We start from the raw sequence: 20523 nt of genomic DNA on the forward strand, positions 1-20523 counted from the left end.
AAAAAAAAAAACACCATAGACTAAATTGGTTCTGTTAACTTACTTTGCGTTCATTGTCGGTAATATTTTCTGCGCTGCGCGCTTTCCGGCACAACACACTCTGCGAGCCGTGCCGACGCAGGAATTCAATGGAATCAAATCCTCTACCCTCGGACGACACAAAGATGGCTGAATTAATGCGACTACGTGTGCACCTTTCGGAAATGGACGCAGACCGCTCCTCGTGCATCATGTGAAAATGCTGAAAACAGAGACACAAGAACATTTCAATGTATGAGCGGACATTGTGTGGACGTGTTCTGACAGACGATTTACATGGAACGAAAACAAAGAAGAACATGACGCGTAGACTGACGACAAAAGCAAATGTTGCAACTGCTAACATTTATTGGACGTTTATTGAAAATTGAAATTCGTGCGATGACAAGAAATTTCAGCATTTTGAGTTTGCTTTTTTTCGTTTCTATACAAACAAACACTTCTAAAATAACGTACGCACACATGTTTAATAATTTCTAACAAAAAAAAAAAAGAGAAGAAAACAATTTGAAAAATTGGTGTAAAAACGGGTTAAGCAGGTGTGAGCATTTTAAATTAAAATGTTTTCTTCATTTTTTGTAGGTGTATATCAATGTGTATTAAGGCATGTACAACTGTGCTCGGTGCGATTTTCTCTTTGGCGTGTTTCACATTGATTTGTTCATCTATTATTTACAGTCTTACCAGAATTATTTTTTTTTTGCGTTAAAACTAATTTAAAACACCTATTTGTTTATAGCTGGCGCACGTTTTCTTTTTCTCACAATTTAGTCGCTTTCAAAATTTTATTATAATCTCATTCCATTCTGTGTTTTAATCGTTAAGTTTTTACTACTTATAAATTTTAGCACATTTCCTCTTTAGTTATGCAAATTGAGTACTCTTGACAATTTCTAAAATTATAGCTATGCTGAAGGACTATTTCGATGTCATTTCAAATGGCTACCACATGCCAAGAGTAGAAGGAAATGTGAGCGAGGTTTTGTGAAAATATTTCAAACGTCCCCAAAGTTAATGGTTGCAAAGACAGCTGGATGGACAGAAATGTGAATTTTATTTTTATGAGAGGTGGGAGTGATTTTTGTCAGATTTGAATAACTTTTAAAATAAACTTTTTTTCATAAAGCTAAATGCAATTTGTATGTCAAATGCTGTAGGAATTGTACTAAAGAAGTAAACTAAAAAAATTAAAAAAAGTATAATATTTGGAAAATGTTAAAGGTATTTAAAGCGAAAATATATTCGATCCTTTCTAACATGTTTACAATTTTTTTCACTTAAAACTTTTAAACTAAAAAAATTAAAAAAAGTATAATATTGGGAAAATGTAAAAGGTATTTAAAGCGAAAATTTATTCGATCCCTTCTAACATGTTTACAATTTTTTTCAAATTTTTTACAATTAAAAAAAAATATATAGAAATAAGTTTTTTTTTTAAATGGTTGAAAAAAAGCTATTTTTTATTGAAGCAAATCCTTCAGATTTTTTTATTAACAGCTGAGATTATGCTCAGCAATCCCTGCAAGTTTCATAGTGATATTCTTATAATTTTTGGGGTTATATTCAATTCACCAATTATGCCTATTGTAAACCTTTTTGTTACTCATGCAGCGAGCAGCAATATCCATCTCCACAGTTAAACAATGCCAAGCAGTAAGCAATTAACCTTTTTACACATGACGAGCGTGTGGTGTTTTTAAATTCGAAGAAAGTTAGTTTTCGTATTTTTAAAAAATTTAAATTGTTAAATTTAAAATTAACAGAGGTCGAAGAAACTTTTTCTAGTTTTCTACTTTCATACATGTATAATAATATACATATGTATAGTATAAATTCTGATAGTAGGCATCGAAAAACACCAAATTATCCATTCTTAGCTTATAAAGCTTGCTTTTGTCTTTTTACGTCGTTAAGGGTATAATACGAAATTTAAGGGGTTACATGGGTTTCGTCGAGTAAAAAAGGACCTATTTTCAATTTTTTTTTTCTAGGTAAAAAATTATCTATTTAATTCAAACTTTTTTCTGTCTTATAGATACATATTTAAAGAATAATTTCTGAAATTTTCAAAAAAAAAAAAAATTAAAACTCCTCCATTGTGACGTCATTTCCGGTGACCCCTCGAAAAAAAGGTGCGCCCGCGTTGTCAGCATAACTCCTGACAGGCTCATCAAAAATGAAAAAACAAAAATAAGTGTTTTAGTTAAGACCATAAACTCGTGCTTGAACGAAGGAAAGAAAAATAAGTAAAAATTGAAATTTTGGCAGACATTTTTCCAAAAAAATGAAAATTTCGGTCAAATTTGCTTGACATTTTTTTTTTTAAATAGTTGTAATTGAAAAAAAAAAAAACAAAATCCTTCGTTCAAGTTCGAGTAAATTGTATTTCGAACACCTGTGTAAAATTTCATCAAGATCGGTTGAGTAGTTTTCGAGAACATTTGACAACCGACTTTGAAAACACAGTTCCGAGAAAAACGCGTTTAAAGTTTTGAGTAACAAGTAACAGTATCTCCGAATTTATTATTCGGATCGACTTGAAAATTAAGAATAATATTCCTGAGATGTTTTAGAAATTAATAAGCCAAAAATAAAATAAATCGATTTTTTGAACCAACGAAACCCATGTAACCCCTTGATACGAGAAAATCCATACAAACTTTAAGAAACTACCAAGAATATTCACTTTTCAACATAATTTTGTATTAGTTTATTATAATGTATTGCCCATTTTGATCAATGACCTCTTGCCATCTTTCAGGCAGCATCATAATTCTACGTTCATAAAACTTCTGGTTTTTATTAGCAAGAAATTGAATCAGGTACGATTTGACATCATCATCATTATTGAAATTTTTACCATTCAAGGAGTTTTGAAAAGTTCGAAACAAAAAGTAATCAGATGGTGCAAGGTCAAGACTATATGGTGGATGTGCCAAAACATCCCAACCAAGCTCCAATGATTTTTGCCGAGTGGCCAAAAATGTGTGTGGCCTTGCATTGTCATGATGGAATACAATACTTTTTCGATTTGTTAATTCGGGCCGCTTTTCTTCAACTGCATTTTTTAATTTCGTTAGTTGTTCAATGTAGACAACAGAATTCATCGTTCGGTTGGGTGGTAAGAGCTCAAAGTAGACAATTCCTTTGTAATCCCACCAAACTGATAAGAAAACCTTCTTTTGATGAATATCAGCTTTTGATGTTGCTTGAGTTGGTTCACCTGGCCTTCTCCACGATCTTTTCCGCTTGATATTCTTGTAAACAACCCATTTTTCATCGCCAGTAAGTCGTTTTAAAAATGGATCATTTTCATTACGTCTTTTTAGGAATTCGCAGCTGTTGATGCGTTGCGTGAAATGGGTTTTTTTCAGTTTGTGAGGAACCCATGAATCGAGTTTTTGAACATAGCCAAGTTGTTTTAAGTGATTTTCAATGCATGGAAGTGATACATGAAGCTTCATTGCAATCTCGCGGTTTTCCCTTCGCGGAAATAAAAAAGCAAAATATGACGAAAATGTGCCTTTTGATTTTCCATTTTTCAGCGGACTCCAACGAAAACTACGCAACCGATCAAATAACATTTTTTTACTGATTAACAGCTGAATTGCCAACTACCAAATAACAAAATGTGTTTTACATTTGTACTACGTCTGCAAACCTAAAAATTCAACTGAAGCCATCTATGAGTGAAATCCGCAATTATTTAATTGCCAATCCAATATAATGTTTGTCTCTATTGTAACGAAAAAGCTGCTCATAAAAAACCATTTGCCGTTCGGAGGCGGCGTAAAGCTTGTAAGTCTCTCCATTTGTGCAAAAGCATCAAAAATCACAACAAAAATAAAAGGAGGAACTCGGCCAAACAACCAAAAACAGATCTAAACGCAACTTACATACATACATACACACATACTTATATATACTACATTCATATATGCATATCATATGACTATCATTCGGAATTCAGAGAGAGAACGTCGGTTCAAATCTCGGTGAAAGATCAAAAAATTAAGAAAACGTTTTTTCTAATAGCGGTCGCCCTTCGGCAGGCAATGACAAACCTCCGAGTGTATTTCTGCCATGAAAAAACTCCTCATAAAAAATATCTGCCGTTCGGAGTTGGCTTGAAACGGTAGGTCACTCCATTTGTGGAACAACATCAAGACACACACCACAAATAGGAGGAGGAGCTCGGCCAAACACCCAAAAAGGGTATACGCGCCAATTATATATATATTAGAGCGGGTCGATTTAAAAATCGCTTATTGCTCTGTGAAAATCGTATTCTAGGGATCAAAATAAGAAACTTTGCCGAAGGAATCATACCTCTAAAACGAATTCTGATGTCCCCCAATTTGGGTCGAACGAAAAATCCCACTTTGACCCACTTAAAGGGCTCCAATCGTGCCCAAATATATGACCGACTCCCACCCGACCCGACGGCCGATCCACCGATCCACCCATGCCAGTGGCACACCCCCTGGAACTCCCCTGGGAGGTTCCCCATACAATCATTTCAAAATATCACCATTTTTGGCCTTTACATGAGAAAAGAAACTAAAAAGTTCGACCCAAATTGGGGGACATCAGAATTCGTTTTAGAGGTATGGTTCCTTCGGCAAAGTTTCTTATTTTGATCCCTAGAATATGATTTTCACAGAGCAATGGGCGATTTTTTGCCTCCCCACAAATCGACCCGACCTAATATATATACAGGGTTGGCCATATTAAACTGACCCATTGAGTAATCCTATAACTTTTTACTGTAATTTGAAATCTAAGGTTTACGTCAACAAGCCAAAGACACTAGGCGCACTTAAGGCCAATATCCGACGGGAAATAGCCGCCATATCGGCCGAGACGCTGGCCAAAACTATGGAAAACGCCGAAAAACGGGCACATTACGCTATACGAGCTAAGGGCGACCACTTGCGCGATATCATATTCAAAAAGTGATGTAAACGAATCTCCTTGAACTAAATTAAATGTTTTTCACAATGAAACACAAAAAAATGTTTCTTTTTCCATATTTTTTTAATAATCACATGGGTCAGTTTAATATGGCCAACCCTGTATATGTATAAAGAAACCAAAATTTGGCATTCCAAAGCCAGACACAAAAATCGTGTCAATCGGTGTACAAATTTGATTACAATAAATTGAAAAATAAATAAAGAGACATTGAGACAATGGCATGGATATAATTCGTTGAATTTAACACTAGTTCAAAACGGTCAAAGAAGGGAAGCAAAACACATAAGACCCGTTTTGAACTATAGAAAAAGGAATGGAATGAGTTAAAATTGATATTTCCTATGACCTAGGAGTCAACAAAGCTGTCAACAAATCAACACGTGTGTGGCAAAGTGAGTTTCAACCGATTGTTTGGATTTGTTTTCCGTCTGTGCCCAGCTTAAGGCGAAGGCTGCACACTTCCTGAACGAGCTGACAAAAGAATGCTTTCCAATCGAAAATTCGTATGGAATGTTATAGGTATAGATAGGAAGTGTATCGAAAGTGATGATATGTAAATTTATAACTTTGGCTCTATTGGAGTTATAAATGTCTCCTTTGTGTGAAGTACAAGTGTATAAAATCAAAATATTTAAAAAAGATTTACAACACCAGTATCGCTACGAAATAGCCAAATCTCGAATTTACAACATGAAAAAGTGGCCGTTCGGAGGCGTAATTTTATTTCATTTTATTTATTAAGTCTATGTTTACAAAACCTTACAGACTAGAGGTACTTGACTTAAAGATTAGATTTGAAAATCATTTGATTCCAGCTTAGATAAAAATAGAGATATATGAAGGGCGAAAAAAAGATAGAGATTATTAAAACTTCTATTAATTTCATTAAGAGATCCAGTAATGGGTGCAAAGTTATATAATTTGATTTAAATTTTTAACATACAACGGAAAATAAAAGCGCAATACCCTTTGCAGGATATAAGCTTATCTGCTCCAGTAGTCGGTGAATGTATTATACGTCTTAAATATTAATAATAATACGTCTTTGAATCGATTAACATTCAAGGGGCTTCTTAAGATAGAAGTGGATCGTTCAAATAAAGAGACAAACCGGACAAAGCTACGTAGAACTCTTTCGATTCTTTGCGAATAAATGTAGAAATTGTACCCTAAATTATTAAGGTGTACTCTACCTTTGACCTCATTAAAGAATTAAAGCGTTTTCTAATATAGGGCTTAGTAATAATGAAAGTAATATATATAATAAAGGAAACCCCTGACTTAAAAAAGATCAGCACAGATCCGAAAATTCATTTATAGCGAATAGATGAGCATTAAAATTGGTATAAGTACATAGAGGCAATCGGAGTTATAATGTAGGTTCCTATTTGTGGAATTTAACATAAGCACGCATACCTCAAATGGATAAAGAAAGCGATGAAGGAGTCAGGGTTGAGGTTAAGGAGAGCAGCCCACAAGGCGGGGTACTCTCTCCCCTACTTTGGTGCTTCGTGGTGGACTCTCTTCTTAATGATCTGCAGGAAATTGGATAAATCCAAGCCTACGCAGACGATGCGTGCGTATTAATCTCAGGATGATCACTTGAAGCTATAAACAATAAAATGCAGGTAGCTCTAAATAAGATTGAGTATTGGTGCGACTTGCATGGCCTTTCGGTGAATCCTACAAAAAGTACCATAGGGCTTTTCACTAGGAAACGCATTGTGGAAGGCCTGACACTGCCCACATTGAAAGGGGTAACACTGCAACTGTCTTCTGAGGTTAAATATTTAGGAGTAGTCCTAGATAGTAAGCTTACCTGGAAGAAGCCCGTCGAGCAGAAGGTCTCTCGAACACTAAAAGTCTTCCAGCAGTGTAAGAGAACCTTTGGCAAGACGTGGGGTCTAAGACCGGCCTTGCCGTGGGGTTTAGTATGGTGGAAAGCTACAATGGTTAATTCCAAAGTGAAACCCCTAAACAGGCTGCAGAGAAGTGTGTGCTTGGGTATCACAGGTGCCATGAGTACGACGTCTGGTGATGCCCTTAATGCCATTCTGAACTTGCAACCTTTAGATCTTCAAATTCGAAAGTCGGAGTCGGAGGAAATGAAGTAAGCACTGGCCACTGTCAGATATACCACCAGTTGTCGGAGCGCTGCACACTGTTCTCAATGCCAGTGGACAATCGGGTGCCTGTCGTTAGTTTCAGTAGGAAGTATGATGTTTTGATCCCAGATAGAGATCAATGGTTAAGTCCAGAGAACCTATTAACGGGATATCAGCACACTTTCTACACCGAGAGATCCAAAACAAGTGATGGAAGCGGATCTGAATGGTACTTAGACGAATACACTAAGCACTCCTATGCCACCGGACAGATGGCCACGGTATTCCTTACGGAAGTCTAGGCCTTGAACCCTTTCTAGGTGTCAATTTCGCATCGATTCAACTATGGGTTGTAGACTACATGAGGTCTACCCATAGAGGACGTTAATCTGAGTTGAACTCGTGCAGAGTAGCCAAGTGGTTTATGAAAGAACCAAACAGGAAAACAGCGACCTTTCTCCTAAAACTAAGCAGACAGGACCTGAGAGTACTGGTGGGTGTAATCACAGGGCACAACGTCTGTGGTCAGCATATGGCTACCATGGGGGTCGTAGACAACCCGATATACCTATCATATCTTGAGAATGACGACATTGCAGAGCCTTTTTTCTGTAGCTGTCCTGCATTTTCCAGAATCAGATCTCTTCTGGATCTCTTAAAATTCATCAATGAACCCAAGAGATTTGTGGAAGAGTGGCCTCAAACTAATTTTGCCGTCTTACCACCCACCCTTTGTCTTTTCTATCTCTATTCTTCTACAATGGTCTACTGACTGAGTGCTTGGACTTGTCCAACCCAAATTGGAAAGAAGCTTGTCCAACCCCCTAATAACATAACTACAAATATTCCCTATATGCCCTTTAAAAGTGTTCGAAAAAACTCGCTTGTTCTCTTTCAATTAAATTGAAAGAGAGAGTTTCTTAAAGCTCTTTCCAAGCAACTTCCTTTATAAACTAATAGATTTAACTAAAGGCATCGTCACATTTTAACACAAACTCATCCGGTTTAACCACAGCCCAACAAACTGTTACAATGACCGGTCAGTCTACCTTATATTTTGTTACTTTTGCCGACGATGAGTTGCAGCAGGGCACCGGAACCGAATACTGTAATATTTAAGGACGTGTGTTGTCGTCATCCCTTTTTACTTTCCTGCTAATGCATCAAAGGATCTGACTGCAAGCGCTTTGCATTACATTGGTTTTCTTTAGGAACTGCTACAAAAGACTTATCACAGTGCATTTTGAAAAATGTATAAATTTTTTATGGATGCGAGAATTTTAGTTCTTTAAACTGCAGATGAGTTTTGTATTAAATAATAAATCTGTGAAAGCACTGAACGACTAATTCAGTTGCTGCAAAATAAACATTTACAGTTGCACACATCACACCCAGAAGTCATCAGCGGCACACATGCTGTGCCCACACTGAATGACAGGATGTGGATGCATCCTGTTGGCACAAGAACTACGACGCGTGAAATATTGACTTTGAGTGAATGTGTGCAAAATAGAGCCAACAAAGAAATTTCAGCACATATGTATATGTATGTATGTTTACACATGCACACATACCTACTCACACATGAGTACGGCAATTGACTTGTTTCGGAATGACATTTACTGCTTTTATGAGCATTCATTGGCAAGTGTATAGTATGTACATATGTATGCACATTAGGGCGGGTCAGTTTCCATGGATGGAATGCACAAAATTAAGTTGAACGTTAATTGTATTACTAAGGGGCGTGGATCAACTGGCGACTGTCGTTCAAACAAATTTTGACAGCTCCTTGTTGTTGTCATGTTGCAGTTATTTAAGGATGCCGTGCTTACACTATCTTTAATCAATACGAAAATAAAGAAGGAGCCATAATTTACATAATCATGGTGAAAATATTTTTAGAGGTGTGCTATTTAGCAGACCGTTATTGGGGGTTGAGTGAATTTAACAGAATCAGCTGATGGGCTGACGTCACTTGGGGTGTGTTTAACAAAATTTAGCTTGCCGTCTGCAAATTTCGGCTAGCGATAAGTTTGTGTGAGTGATATACGAAAAAATCAACACAGTCTACACTGATGTTAGTTCGTTGCCATCTGAACAACGGCAGATTGGACGAGTTTGCGAATACATGCTCGTGAATTTTTTTTTTCACAAAAGCTAAATAGCAATCCTGGAAATCTATCATCCTTGTCACATAATGATAGATAGAAAGTAAAAAAAAACTCCTCGTGTTGATAATAAAAAGGATTTAAACTGAAATAATTGTAAATACCTTGTTAGAAAAAAAATTATAAACACAATTTTTAAAATATTGTCAAATTTAATTGTTTGTGTGTTAACAAAATACTTAGTCACAAATATTAAAAAAATTACATCTGCAGTGGAATTGCTATAACCCGCAAGCTCAATAATTATAAAACGCAGCAATTTGTATCGAGTTCCGTTCCGGTCTCGTAGTTCCGCTAACTCGAAAGCCGTGATACAGTATTTTGATGGTCCCTTGTATTACAAATTATCGAAATTCCACTGTAATTTTATGTGTAGTGCCATCTAATGGCTCTTTATTTTTCTTCATATTAACTTGGTATTACTTAGAGATAGTTTCTTTTAAATTTAAAGTTTTAAAATTGACTTTAGAGCTATACTCTATCGGACTTTTTTTCTTAGAATTTTATGTACAGTTAGTAACAGAAGTAAGTATATACCGGATACGTTTCCAATTTTCCCCCAATCGATTCCTTCAAACAACCTAAGTTATAACAAAAATTGTGTTTTATTTACATGAATGAAATACAAAAATCATATTTAATCCAAATAATGACAAAATTTTAAGAAGGAACAAAATTATAGCTTTTTATATTAAACTTTATAAAAATTCATGTCTCAAAAGTAAGTATACAGTTCATCATATTATTAATTTGTGAAATCAAAAACATAATTAAAATCAAATCCTAGTATTTGGTAGGATAACCATTAGACTTTACAATCGCTTTAAGTCGTGATGGCATTGATTTCACCAAGTTTTCATTCCATTCCTCTTGAAGGACGTTTTTCAGTTGTTCCTTATTTCTAATGGGATGTTAACGTACTTGCCGCTTTAAATGTTCCGATAAAGGTTCGATTGGGTTGGTATCCGGGGACTGTGGGGGTGTTTTCAGCTGTTTTCGCACATTGTATAACAGCCAATGTTGGATGTGTGCTTGGGGTCATTATCCTGCTGAAAGATAAACGTTGCTCCAAGGCCCAATTTCGTAGCGCTTTCTTTTAAAATATTTTTCAAAATATTTAAGTAACCATATCGGCCCATAATATTTTCGATAAATACCAAGTTTCCAGCCCCGTTCGCAGCCATACATCCCCAAACCATCACAGAGCCCCCTCCATGCTTCACAGTGCCGGTCATATTGTTTGGATCCAATTCCGCGTTAACTTTTCTCCAAACTTTTTCACGGCCATCAGATCCACAGATAATGAACTTACACTCATCATAAAATATGACTTGGTTCCAAAACGTTTGGTCATATTTTTCATGATCTTTTGCGAATAAAATCCGTTTACTCCGATTGACACTACTCACGAAGGACTTTTTCCTAACATTGTGCCCATGATAACCAGCATTATGCAAAACCAGGCGAATAGTTTGGGTGCTAAATTGTTTTAAAGTCTCATTTTCAACTTCAGATTTCTCTTTTGCTGAATATCTGTATTCTAAGATAGATTGCAAATAAAGTATTTCCATTAAAAAAAAAAAGATTTCAATTTGGGGGCACTTATTTTGGGGTTTGTCCTGATTTTCAGTAGGACTAAGCTTTTTTCTTTGGGACTTAAGAGCGGCGGACGCCCACAACGCTCTTTATTAGTGGTGCTTCCTTCACTTTTATATTTTTTCACAATCTTTTGAACTGTAGCAAAACTCCTCTCTATCAAATGACCGATTTCTCGCAAGGATTTGTGTTCCTTGTGCTATTTTATAATCAGTTTTTTTAAATCATCAGAAAGCTCTTTTCCTCTTGGTGCCATTACTAAAAATGTCGCAAAATTTAATACAAAACGTACTTCCCTAAATTTTTATACCCACTTTAATTATTTCCTTTTAATAGCTTTAACTTTTTTAATCAATACGTATAAATAAATGTTGAATACTGACTTTTGTGACATAAATTTCGCTGGCATCAAAGACAAAGTAAAGCGTTGATAACGGTACTTAAAATTTACAGCTAAATTAAGGCGCATATGAAAGCTTATCCCAGTACACAATTACCATGTGTAAAATATTTTGATTACAAATTAAGGAAAGCATTAGCGTCAAACAATTCCATAAATCAGGCTCCTGTATACTTATTTATGTTACTAACTGTAGAATCCAAATATTATTATTGTTTGCTTCAGCGACGGTTATGAGGCGCATAGTGCCTATTATTATATGCGAATATGCTAGGAACAATGTCAAAAAAAAAATGTACCCACCCTAATGTATATAGTCTAGTATGTACACAGTTATAATATGCGTGTGTACATAGTTAAACCAATTTACTGTAAAACACATTGGACTACTGAAATTTTGTATCACATGCAGATGATAAGCCACCGGATGATGCAGATGGTGCATCGACCAATAGTCCATTGCCGCCGAACAACAGGCAGAGTGGACATTTCAAATTGGAAGAGATGAAAGGGGAGGGAGCATGTCCAGAGCAGGTAGAGGACGTCTGCGTGCGAAAAGACAAACAGTCATCACATCCGTGCTTATCGCCCATTGGGTTGCGTATACCCCTCTCGCAATACACTCTCAGTTGCAAGAAGCGAGCGCGGAAACTGAATTAGCGACTCGATATAGTTCGTCGCATAGGCAATTATGGGATAATAAATCGAGTTTACAACCTTCATTTATATAAATCATTGGTTAATAAAAGCCAATGACGGTGGCAGTGCTACGTTACTCACTTACATACATACTCGTATACCAATGACATTAACTCCATCCTCGGCTATTCATCACAAAATTGAGAGCGCAAGAACGTAAATAATTTGATGTGCGAATTTTTTCAAAGCATTTGCCGTAAATTCTATAATCCCTCTATTTATTTGTTTCCATGCAATTTATTCACAAATACAAAAGAGGCTATAAGCTTATACAAATATACAATTTTATATTTATTTGTTCAGTTTTTCGCCGAAATTCATGTTGTTTATTTAATTTTTGTAGATTCCTGCTGTTTAAATTTTCATTCATCTTCTATTCATTTGCCACTTTATGGCTTTTGTTTATCTATGGATTCGAAATGCATTAAAATATTAGTGCTAATAAATAAGAGCGCAGTTAGTGGAGACTTAATTTACGTAACTTAATATTTTGCCCTACCTGTTTATATGGAAAGCTGTGTTACTGGTTAGTTAAAACTAAACGTAACTTAAAATTTTAAGAAACTTTAGAACCTGTAGATTTCAGGTTCTTAAGTTTCGGCTTTCCGTAAATTGAGAGCGGCGGGAGTATCGGGCTTGCCAATCTTCGATTTTATAATTCTCAAAAATAATGTATGTAGAAATTATTTTCGAAAAGATGTAGCATTATAAGAGGCGAACTGTTAAACAGAAATACTAGAAGCCACAGTCAAACTTCAATACAACGCAGTTGAAAGGGTAGAAAAAAATCTTCTTTATATTTATGTAATATCCAAATCTCGACACAACGAAAAAGTAAAATTAAAAAAAAATCGTTAGCATAGTTCCGCGTTTTTAGTTTTTATTTCCAGATCCCACAATGAAGACTGATCTTTTATTATCAACTATAGAAACTTTGTCACATAGCAAATCGACTTGGCCCTACAGGGAAACTCATTTTGAGAAGAATTATTATCAGATTAACGTTGACCACTCTAAGCACTAAACTTCATTATACAGAGACTTTTGCTGACAGAATTTCGAAGATATAACGAGACTTTAACCGTCAATATATCTCGAAAGTTTTCTTGCTTAAAATTTCTTCGTTACATCTAGCGAGCAATTTTGTAAGGCAAATTTCGAAACAACAATTTTCAGGGGACTAAGCCAAAGTTTTGTTATTCTTAGTTTTTTGTTTTATCAAGTTTCGTTTTATCGAGATTTTACTGTATACAAATAATACACTTGTTGAGTAATCACTGCCAATTGCTTAAGGGGTCAGGGTGGTCTAGAGCTCGAAAATTTAGGGTATTTTCAGGAATTTTTTTTTTAATAAAAAAAATTAAAAATGATATTTTATTAAAATTAAACGATATTTTAATTTTTTAGACTTTTTATTTAACTTCTTTTACATACAAAAAAGAAAAATTTGTTTTTAATTTCAATAATATAAAAAATTGCCCTGAAGTTGACCTTCTCGAAATTGGACCTGGGTGTTGTCCATTTTGGCTCTTCTATTTATCTGGAACCCAAAATCCAAAAAAATTATTCATCAGTATGACTGTAGCTATGTCCCGCTACTATTGGGTTGTCCGGAAAGAAATTGCTGATTTTGTAAAAGAAAGTAAATACATTTTTATTAAAACTTAGAATGCACTTCAATCAATTATATATTTTCCATTTTGTTCGATAACCTTTTGCCGTCTTTCCGCGCTCATACAACTTCTGGCCTTTATGTGCAAAAAACTAACCAAGTGCGATTTTACAGCCTCGTCATTGCCGAAATGCGTAGCCGAATGGGTTGGTGCGTGACTACCATTCGGAATTCACAGAGAGAACGTTGGTTCGAATCTCGGTGAACCCAAATTAATAAAAACATTTTTCTAATAGCGGTCGCCCCTCGGCAGGCAATGGCAAACCTCCGAGTGTATTTCTGCCACGAAAAAGCTCCTCATAAAAATATCTGCCGTTCGGAGTCGGCTTAAAACTGTAGGTCCCTCCATTTGTGGAACAACATCAAGACGCACGCCACAAATATGAGGAGGAGCTCGGCCAAACACCCAAAAAGGGTATGATGGGTGTATATATATATATATTTAAAAATAAATGATATTAAAATATTTTTTTGCATTTGTGCAAATTTTCGCAACTTAATCTTTAGAAATGTAACAATTATCGATATTTGGTCCTTAAAACTCCTCTATTTCCATAGTGCGATGCTATGACTACTAACATGCCGGTCAACTGCGATTAATTCTATAATTTTATCGACATTTTCTTTAACATCAAAAATGCCTGAACGAATTCGACGAAACCAAAATTGCACGTAATTAGCTTTTACAGTATCGGCACTCTCAAATCCCTACACAATTTCAGCGGTCTGGCTTGTATTTTCGCCTTTGTCAAAGAAAAACCGAATTTTCTCTTTCTGGCCATAAACAAAGTACAATTCCCAGCAATTTGTGCATAGATCGCAGCACATACACTGTACACAAATCCGTAAGCCACGATTTCGTTGCGATCGTCGTGCTGTTAACATGCGAAACAAAAAAGCAGATGACGCGATTGCTCTTGCAGTTATTAAGAAAAAAACGAAAAAAGAAAAAACTTGTTTTGAATAATTCACTTTTTATTTGCCATAGGTTTATTTATTTTGAAACCCTATAAATTCTCTTAAAAATTTGTTATTAACACGTCTAATTTTTTCGCTTACACTTATCCCGACAACCGTCAGTAAAAAATGAGAAAATCCACAAAGTGCGCCACACACTGCCAACAAATCTCAGGTAAATGAAAATTTTCAATTACTTTGGATTTGTGTCCGCAATTCGCCATACATGAGCGATTTTCTCCGAACTGCAAAAAATCGCTGGGAATTGCGCCCTGTTTATGGCCAGCTTAACTCACAGCTGAATGGAAGAAACAAAAACACCAAAGAAATTTATTTAGTGTGAAATGTCACCTCGACAACGAGCATAAACTTTAAATTTACGAGATATCGATCACTAAAGCTATCTACCAAGAAAATAATGGGTTTCTTTTTCCCCAGAGTTTGTTCACTATGTTTCTTTATTTTGGTTTACATTTTAGTTTTGCACTAATTTATCTTTCGAGGCATATGCGGCGCTTGCGGCAACGCCTGAAAGCACGGGCTATCTCCAGAGCTTGTTCGAGCTGCAATAATTGTAGCAGTGCGGCATCATCTTCTGCCACTAAATTTCTGCAACAATGGCAGTGTCACCCGTTCTGTGAATGAAATTCTGACGATCTGATAGACAACACTAGCTAATCCAGCGCAATATCAAGTTTTCACTGCGGATTTGAAATGGAAGAGGAATAGTGAGTTTATATTTGATAAACACTACTTTGAAGTTTAATATTGTCTATCTATAGGGTTATTCAATAGGTGCGCTTCAACTTTTTTCCGATAGGGAGGGCGAACGACGCAATATTTTTTATTTTTCGCTTGTCATTTGTAAACTTCATTAGTATACATTTCATCATGGAACGCTACACACTTGAGCAACGATTGCAAATCGTGCAAATTTTTTTATGAAAATAATCGTTCTGTTGCTGCTACTTTAAGAGCATTACGGCCATTTTACGGTCCATTTAACAAGCCGTCCCGTTTTGGGGTTATGTGAAGTCATTGGTCCACAGTAACAAGCCAGCGACGATTTGTGAGCTCAGAGCCAATATTGAACGCGAAATTGCTGGAATTTCGGCCGATTTATGCAAAAGAGTGGTCGAAAATTGGGTTCAACGATTGGACTTCGTAAAACGTGCACGCGGTGGTCATGCAAAAGAAATCGAATTTCATACTTAAATGTATATGTTCAAACTCGATAATAAAAAAAAAAATTAGTTAAAAAAGTCAAACCGTTTGTGTTTTATTCAAAAAAGTTCAAAAGTTGAAGCGCTCTTACTGAAAAACCCTATATTCTTTTTAATCAAGTGCAATTCAAAAATTAAGTGAAAATGCAACTAAGTTATTGGTCTTTTTTTTGTTCAAACAACACGATTCTCGCGAAATAACTTCTACAACAGGCCATCAAAAAAGTAACAGCGTTGTAATATCGCTGTAATTATTGAGTAAGGCAAAAACATCCAAATTGGGCCCTATGAATCGAAAATCACAAAAAATCATGCGGCATCCGCGTTTGGTATATTTGTATATAATATATAATGTGGTTTTCTCCCGTAATACGGAATTTTATGTATCTCAATTATAAGTCATAAACATTTAATAAATCAGAGAATATTGGTTTTTAATCTTAAGGCAAGCACAACTTTTCTAAAAACATGAAAACTTAATAAAATTCACCAGAAAGTTTCAGCAAAATTCAGCAGGCATGAATTTTTAAAATGCTAAAATCAGTCAAAAGTCCTTTATAAAAGCGTAAAAAATAAATGCCCATATATATGTACAAAACTAGAAGTTATAGTAGGTATGAAAATTAAAAATAGTGATAAAATTATGAGCTAATATCTATCTGATATACATAGTTATTAGCTCATAATCATATCATAATCATAATTACAATCAAGTTTGTAAGCTTTACTTCAATAAAATTGCATTAGCGCATAAATTATGAATACAATATTTTCAAGCGAATAAACATCAGCCAAAATAAGAAAAGCGAAAAGAACTGAAGCCATAAACATTTCGTCTCCTAAAATGCAGAACTTTTACGCTAGCGTTAAATTGTATGCTTCAAACTTTTTAATAAAAATTGGAAGTAAGGGAAGAAAGAAATTTCACGCTACCGAAAGATTTTTGCTCCTTCCAACTACAGCGCATCGAATTGGAATACATCGGCATTTGGAAATACAGAATTTTAGCAAGCAAGCAATCAAGCAGGGGTTGGAGGCAACGAGCAGGGGAAGAATTCCTTTTGTGTTGGTTGTTAAGACGGACTTTTGTTTTGTAGCCTTTTGTACGGGGTGCAGTGCAGTGTAGTGCGGTGCTGGTGCTGGTGTCGTAGTCGTTGATGGTATGTTCAAGCGGTTAGATAACTGGATGCCACGTGTAATTTGCGCCTTTCAAATAACTTCTACAACTGGTTGTATTTATGTACAAAGGTGCAACTACTAAAACAACGCTACCAATAAACAGTTGTACAGGGTGCAGCTAGCTGACGGCCAACGTATGTACAAGGCACTTCCTTCGCAAACCGTCGTATGAGTGTCAGGTGTCTGGGTGCTTTCGTTGTGCTTTAGGAAGAGCTTTAAAATGGCACTTACACTACGCCGTCCCATTGGGGAGTAATATTCTATCATTTGTTGTTGCAACACTGCTTGTTCATGCTGATATTGTTGCTTTTTCTGTTGCTGCTGCTGTTGTTGTTGTTGTTGCTGTTGCTGCCGTTCTAGTCGATATTGCTCTTGTTGTTGATCATAACTACCAGTGTTAAACGAATCACTGGCTATCATGCTCTCGCCCTTGTAACGGTGCAGCGACGACGACTCACGACTCTCGCGCGAATCCTCACGCTCGGCACACGAGTACTGCCGCCTGTACTGGCGGCGGCGTCGGAACGCGCTTTGACCCTGACTGCTGTAGCCACCGGAATAATTGCTGTAGGTCGCTTGACCGATCGGCAGCGGTATGGCACGATAGTAGCATGGATCGTAACTGAATTGACGCCGACGCCACTGCTCGTACTGGCGGTAGTGGCTGAAGAGTCGCCGTCGCCGCAATATCAACTGCTTTTTAGCCTCAAGCAGATCCTGCTCTTCCTGGTTGCTCGAACGTTCTGTTGAATTCTTCAAAATGCTGCGCTGCTGTGTGAAACGCTTCTGCCTCTGCTTGTGTTCGCCACCACCGCTAGCGCCACCAACCTTCGATTTTGACTGTGTGAACAGTTGTTGTTGTTGTTGTTGCTGACGCTGCTGCTCGTGCAAAGAGCGATGATTGCATTGCAATCGACTATCTACGTCAACATCGCCATCATCGACAGCAATCTGATCGTCCACATCATTGGCGGCTTCCTCCTCGCTGTCGCTATTGCTATCGCGTAGGCCAACAGCGACGCCGCCATCGCCATCGCAACCACCACCAACTTCATTCTCCAAATGCAAACAACTGATGGCACCACAGCTATGCAAAGGGGTTGCCAATGCGGCAGTGGGGCTGTCGATGCTGCCGACCTTGACGTAGCCTTCCGATGATGCAACGCCATCACCGTGCGCTGGTTGCTAGCTCTCCACATCGGCCTTATGCAGCAGTGCAAATTGGCAGCCGCAGTCGCGTTCCAGCTCGCGACGCGGATACTGGAAGCAGCGATCGAAGAGTCCACAACCCTCGCAACGCGGCAAACACTGAACGTGTGTGCGTGTAAAGATATGTATGTGTGTGTGGGCGTGAGCAGCAGCGAATGGAGATACGCACACAAATGTAGTGGACACGCATACGCACACACGATCACACATATTTACGGCACGAATAGGAAGCGGAAAGAGGCGGAACAAAGAGAGAGAGAGAAAGAGAAGATATATGTAAGAAAGAAATAGGAGGAGAGATGTATACATTTTGGCTGTTGAGTGTTGACGCAGTGAATGCAAAGGACAATGGTTAAACTAATAACTACGTACATATGCATGTTTTGAATTGGTGAAAGGGCACTATTATATTTACTTAAGCTGCCAATAAACTAACGACTTAAGTTTACTTGATATTCATATTTGCCGTGAATTGATAACCAAATAAAGAGGAATATTTTTATACGCAAAATATTATTAGCTATAGTACATAAGTATTTACATACAATTTTTATTGATAGTTGTTCAAAAGGAAGTTTACTAATTTGGAACGAAAATTATTTAGTACTAAATTTAGTTGAAAATACAAGTAATTATAAAAAAAAATTTTTGTATATAAAAAAGTCTGGGAAATAAGCAAAAAATAGAATATAAAAAATTTCTATTTTCGTGGAAAGAAAATTGGCAGTAATACGATTGAGGGTACGATTAGGTATCATGAACTATCGCCTCAAATGCAAACGATACTTTTCATGCGTCTCTATTGAAAGGATTAGCGTGGGTGATTTCTGTAGCTCTCGATGGCAAGCATGCGCATTGAACGAGGCGAGGATAAGCGTGAATTGTTTAATGAGTGTAGTTTGATCGCTTGGAATATACTTAAATACATACACAACTATAATAAAATGTAATATCTGAGCACGCAAATAAGCCAATAAATTTGAATATGTTTTTTATAAGTACGATATACTTGTACTTATAATATTTATTGAACCATAATTTCTGTTAACAAAAGTGATAGATTGATAGAGCTCTAAGTGGTTATTATAATATAATTCCGTGTGAAAGTCATTAGCCTCATAAACTCCATTCTAGCTCGATATGTGCTGACTGAAGCATTAGTAAAATTTATCGAAATATATCATATCTTGATTTTCTTGTTCTTGTAGCAGCCTAAGAAAGCACTGCTCTTGTTATCGAGACTATCTTATTTTATCGAATATTTACCGTTCAAAAAATAATAAAGTCCCAAAAATGATACCAAAAATCTTCTTGTTTTTAAGTAAACCATAAACTCTCTAAACTAAGACTAAACTCTCTAATCAAAACTAAATCTAAAACTCTCAAAAACTAAAAAAAATGTATGCAATGTGTTTTGCACGTTTGTGAGTTAGAAACAGTTTGAAAAGCCTTATATATACTAGGTCAACAAACATGTTCGGAATAATTTTGCCCTTTAGATCGAATATATGTCATTTGCTGCGATAACTTTTGTACAATTCTTAAACAATTTCATAATCCGCGATTGGAAAAATATTTGTCCAGATTGGCAACGAAAACAATGCTGACCTTTTTCGTTTCATCGTCTGCTTCAATTTGGGTAGTTGTTGATAGCAGACGTTCCAATTTAGTGTTTGGCCCGATAGGAAGATCCCATAGTGAATAATTTCCTTACTTATAGCTAAACTTTCTGATTACCTTAGGGCGTGTTGGGAACCGAAGCTAGTGGGAATGAGAACTAAGTTTTTGGTTGAGCTCCTTTTGCGTGTTCATTTATTTTATAGTCATAAGATTTGTTAGCGCTCGTCAGAGCGGTACGGCTAAACACCTTTGGATATATTTATTGAGCCTTGTGACTCAGAGACTCGTGGAGTAGCTCTTACTTGCGGGGGCCCAGTCATCGCGTCACGCGTGTACGCACATGCGTGGTGTATGCTTCAAGTTTCCCAGCCCTTTGAAAGATGCAGCGATCTGCTCGATAAATTAAATGATAAACAAAAACTCAAACTGCTGCAAACTTACAACGCAGATACTTTTTGCACACGTAATACGAAACGATGCAATAAAAGATTTGGAACTTTTTACTTCACCTTATATTATGCTCTTTGTGGATTGTGGCTTATTGAACATTGAGAGCCAAAGCTGGACGCAAAATAAAAGCTATAATATTAGCTATTGGAGTTATAGTCGCCAAACTGCCTGAGAATTAAAAACAAGTGCATACACAGGTATGTACAGTAGGGTGCTCCTTAAATTG

At 36.4% G+C, this 20523-nt stretch overlaps 1 protein-coding gene across 1 annotated transcript in view; it reads right to left on the minus strand.

Annotated features, from left to right (window-relative positions):
- Positions 1 to 20523, minus strand: part of LOC129244190 (uncharacterized) — a 146133-nt gene that overhangs the window by 1334 nt on the left and 124276 nt on the right. Inside the window, 2 exon segments of the mRNA XM_054881803.1 lie at positions 44 to 375; positions 17168 to 18203. Coding sequence (XP_054737778.1) covers positions 44 to 375; positions 17168 to 18203 — 1368 coding nt within the window.

The sequence above is a fragment of the Anastrepha obliqua genome, chromosome 4 (assembly GCF_027943255.1).
Source record: "Anastrepha obliqua isolate idAnaObli1 chromosome 4, idAnaObli1_1.0, whole genome shotgun sequence".
Classification (NCBI taxonomy): Eukaryota; Metazoa; Arthropoda; class Insecta; order Diptera; family Tephritidae; genus Anastrepha; species Anastrepha obliqua.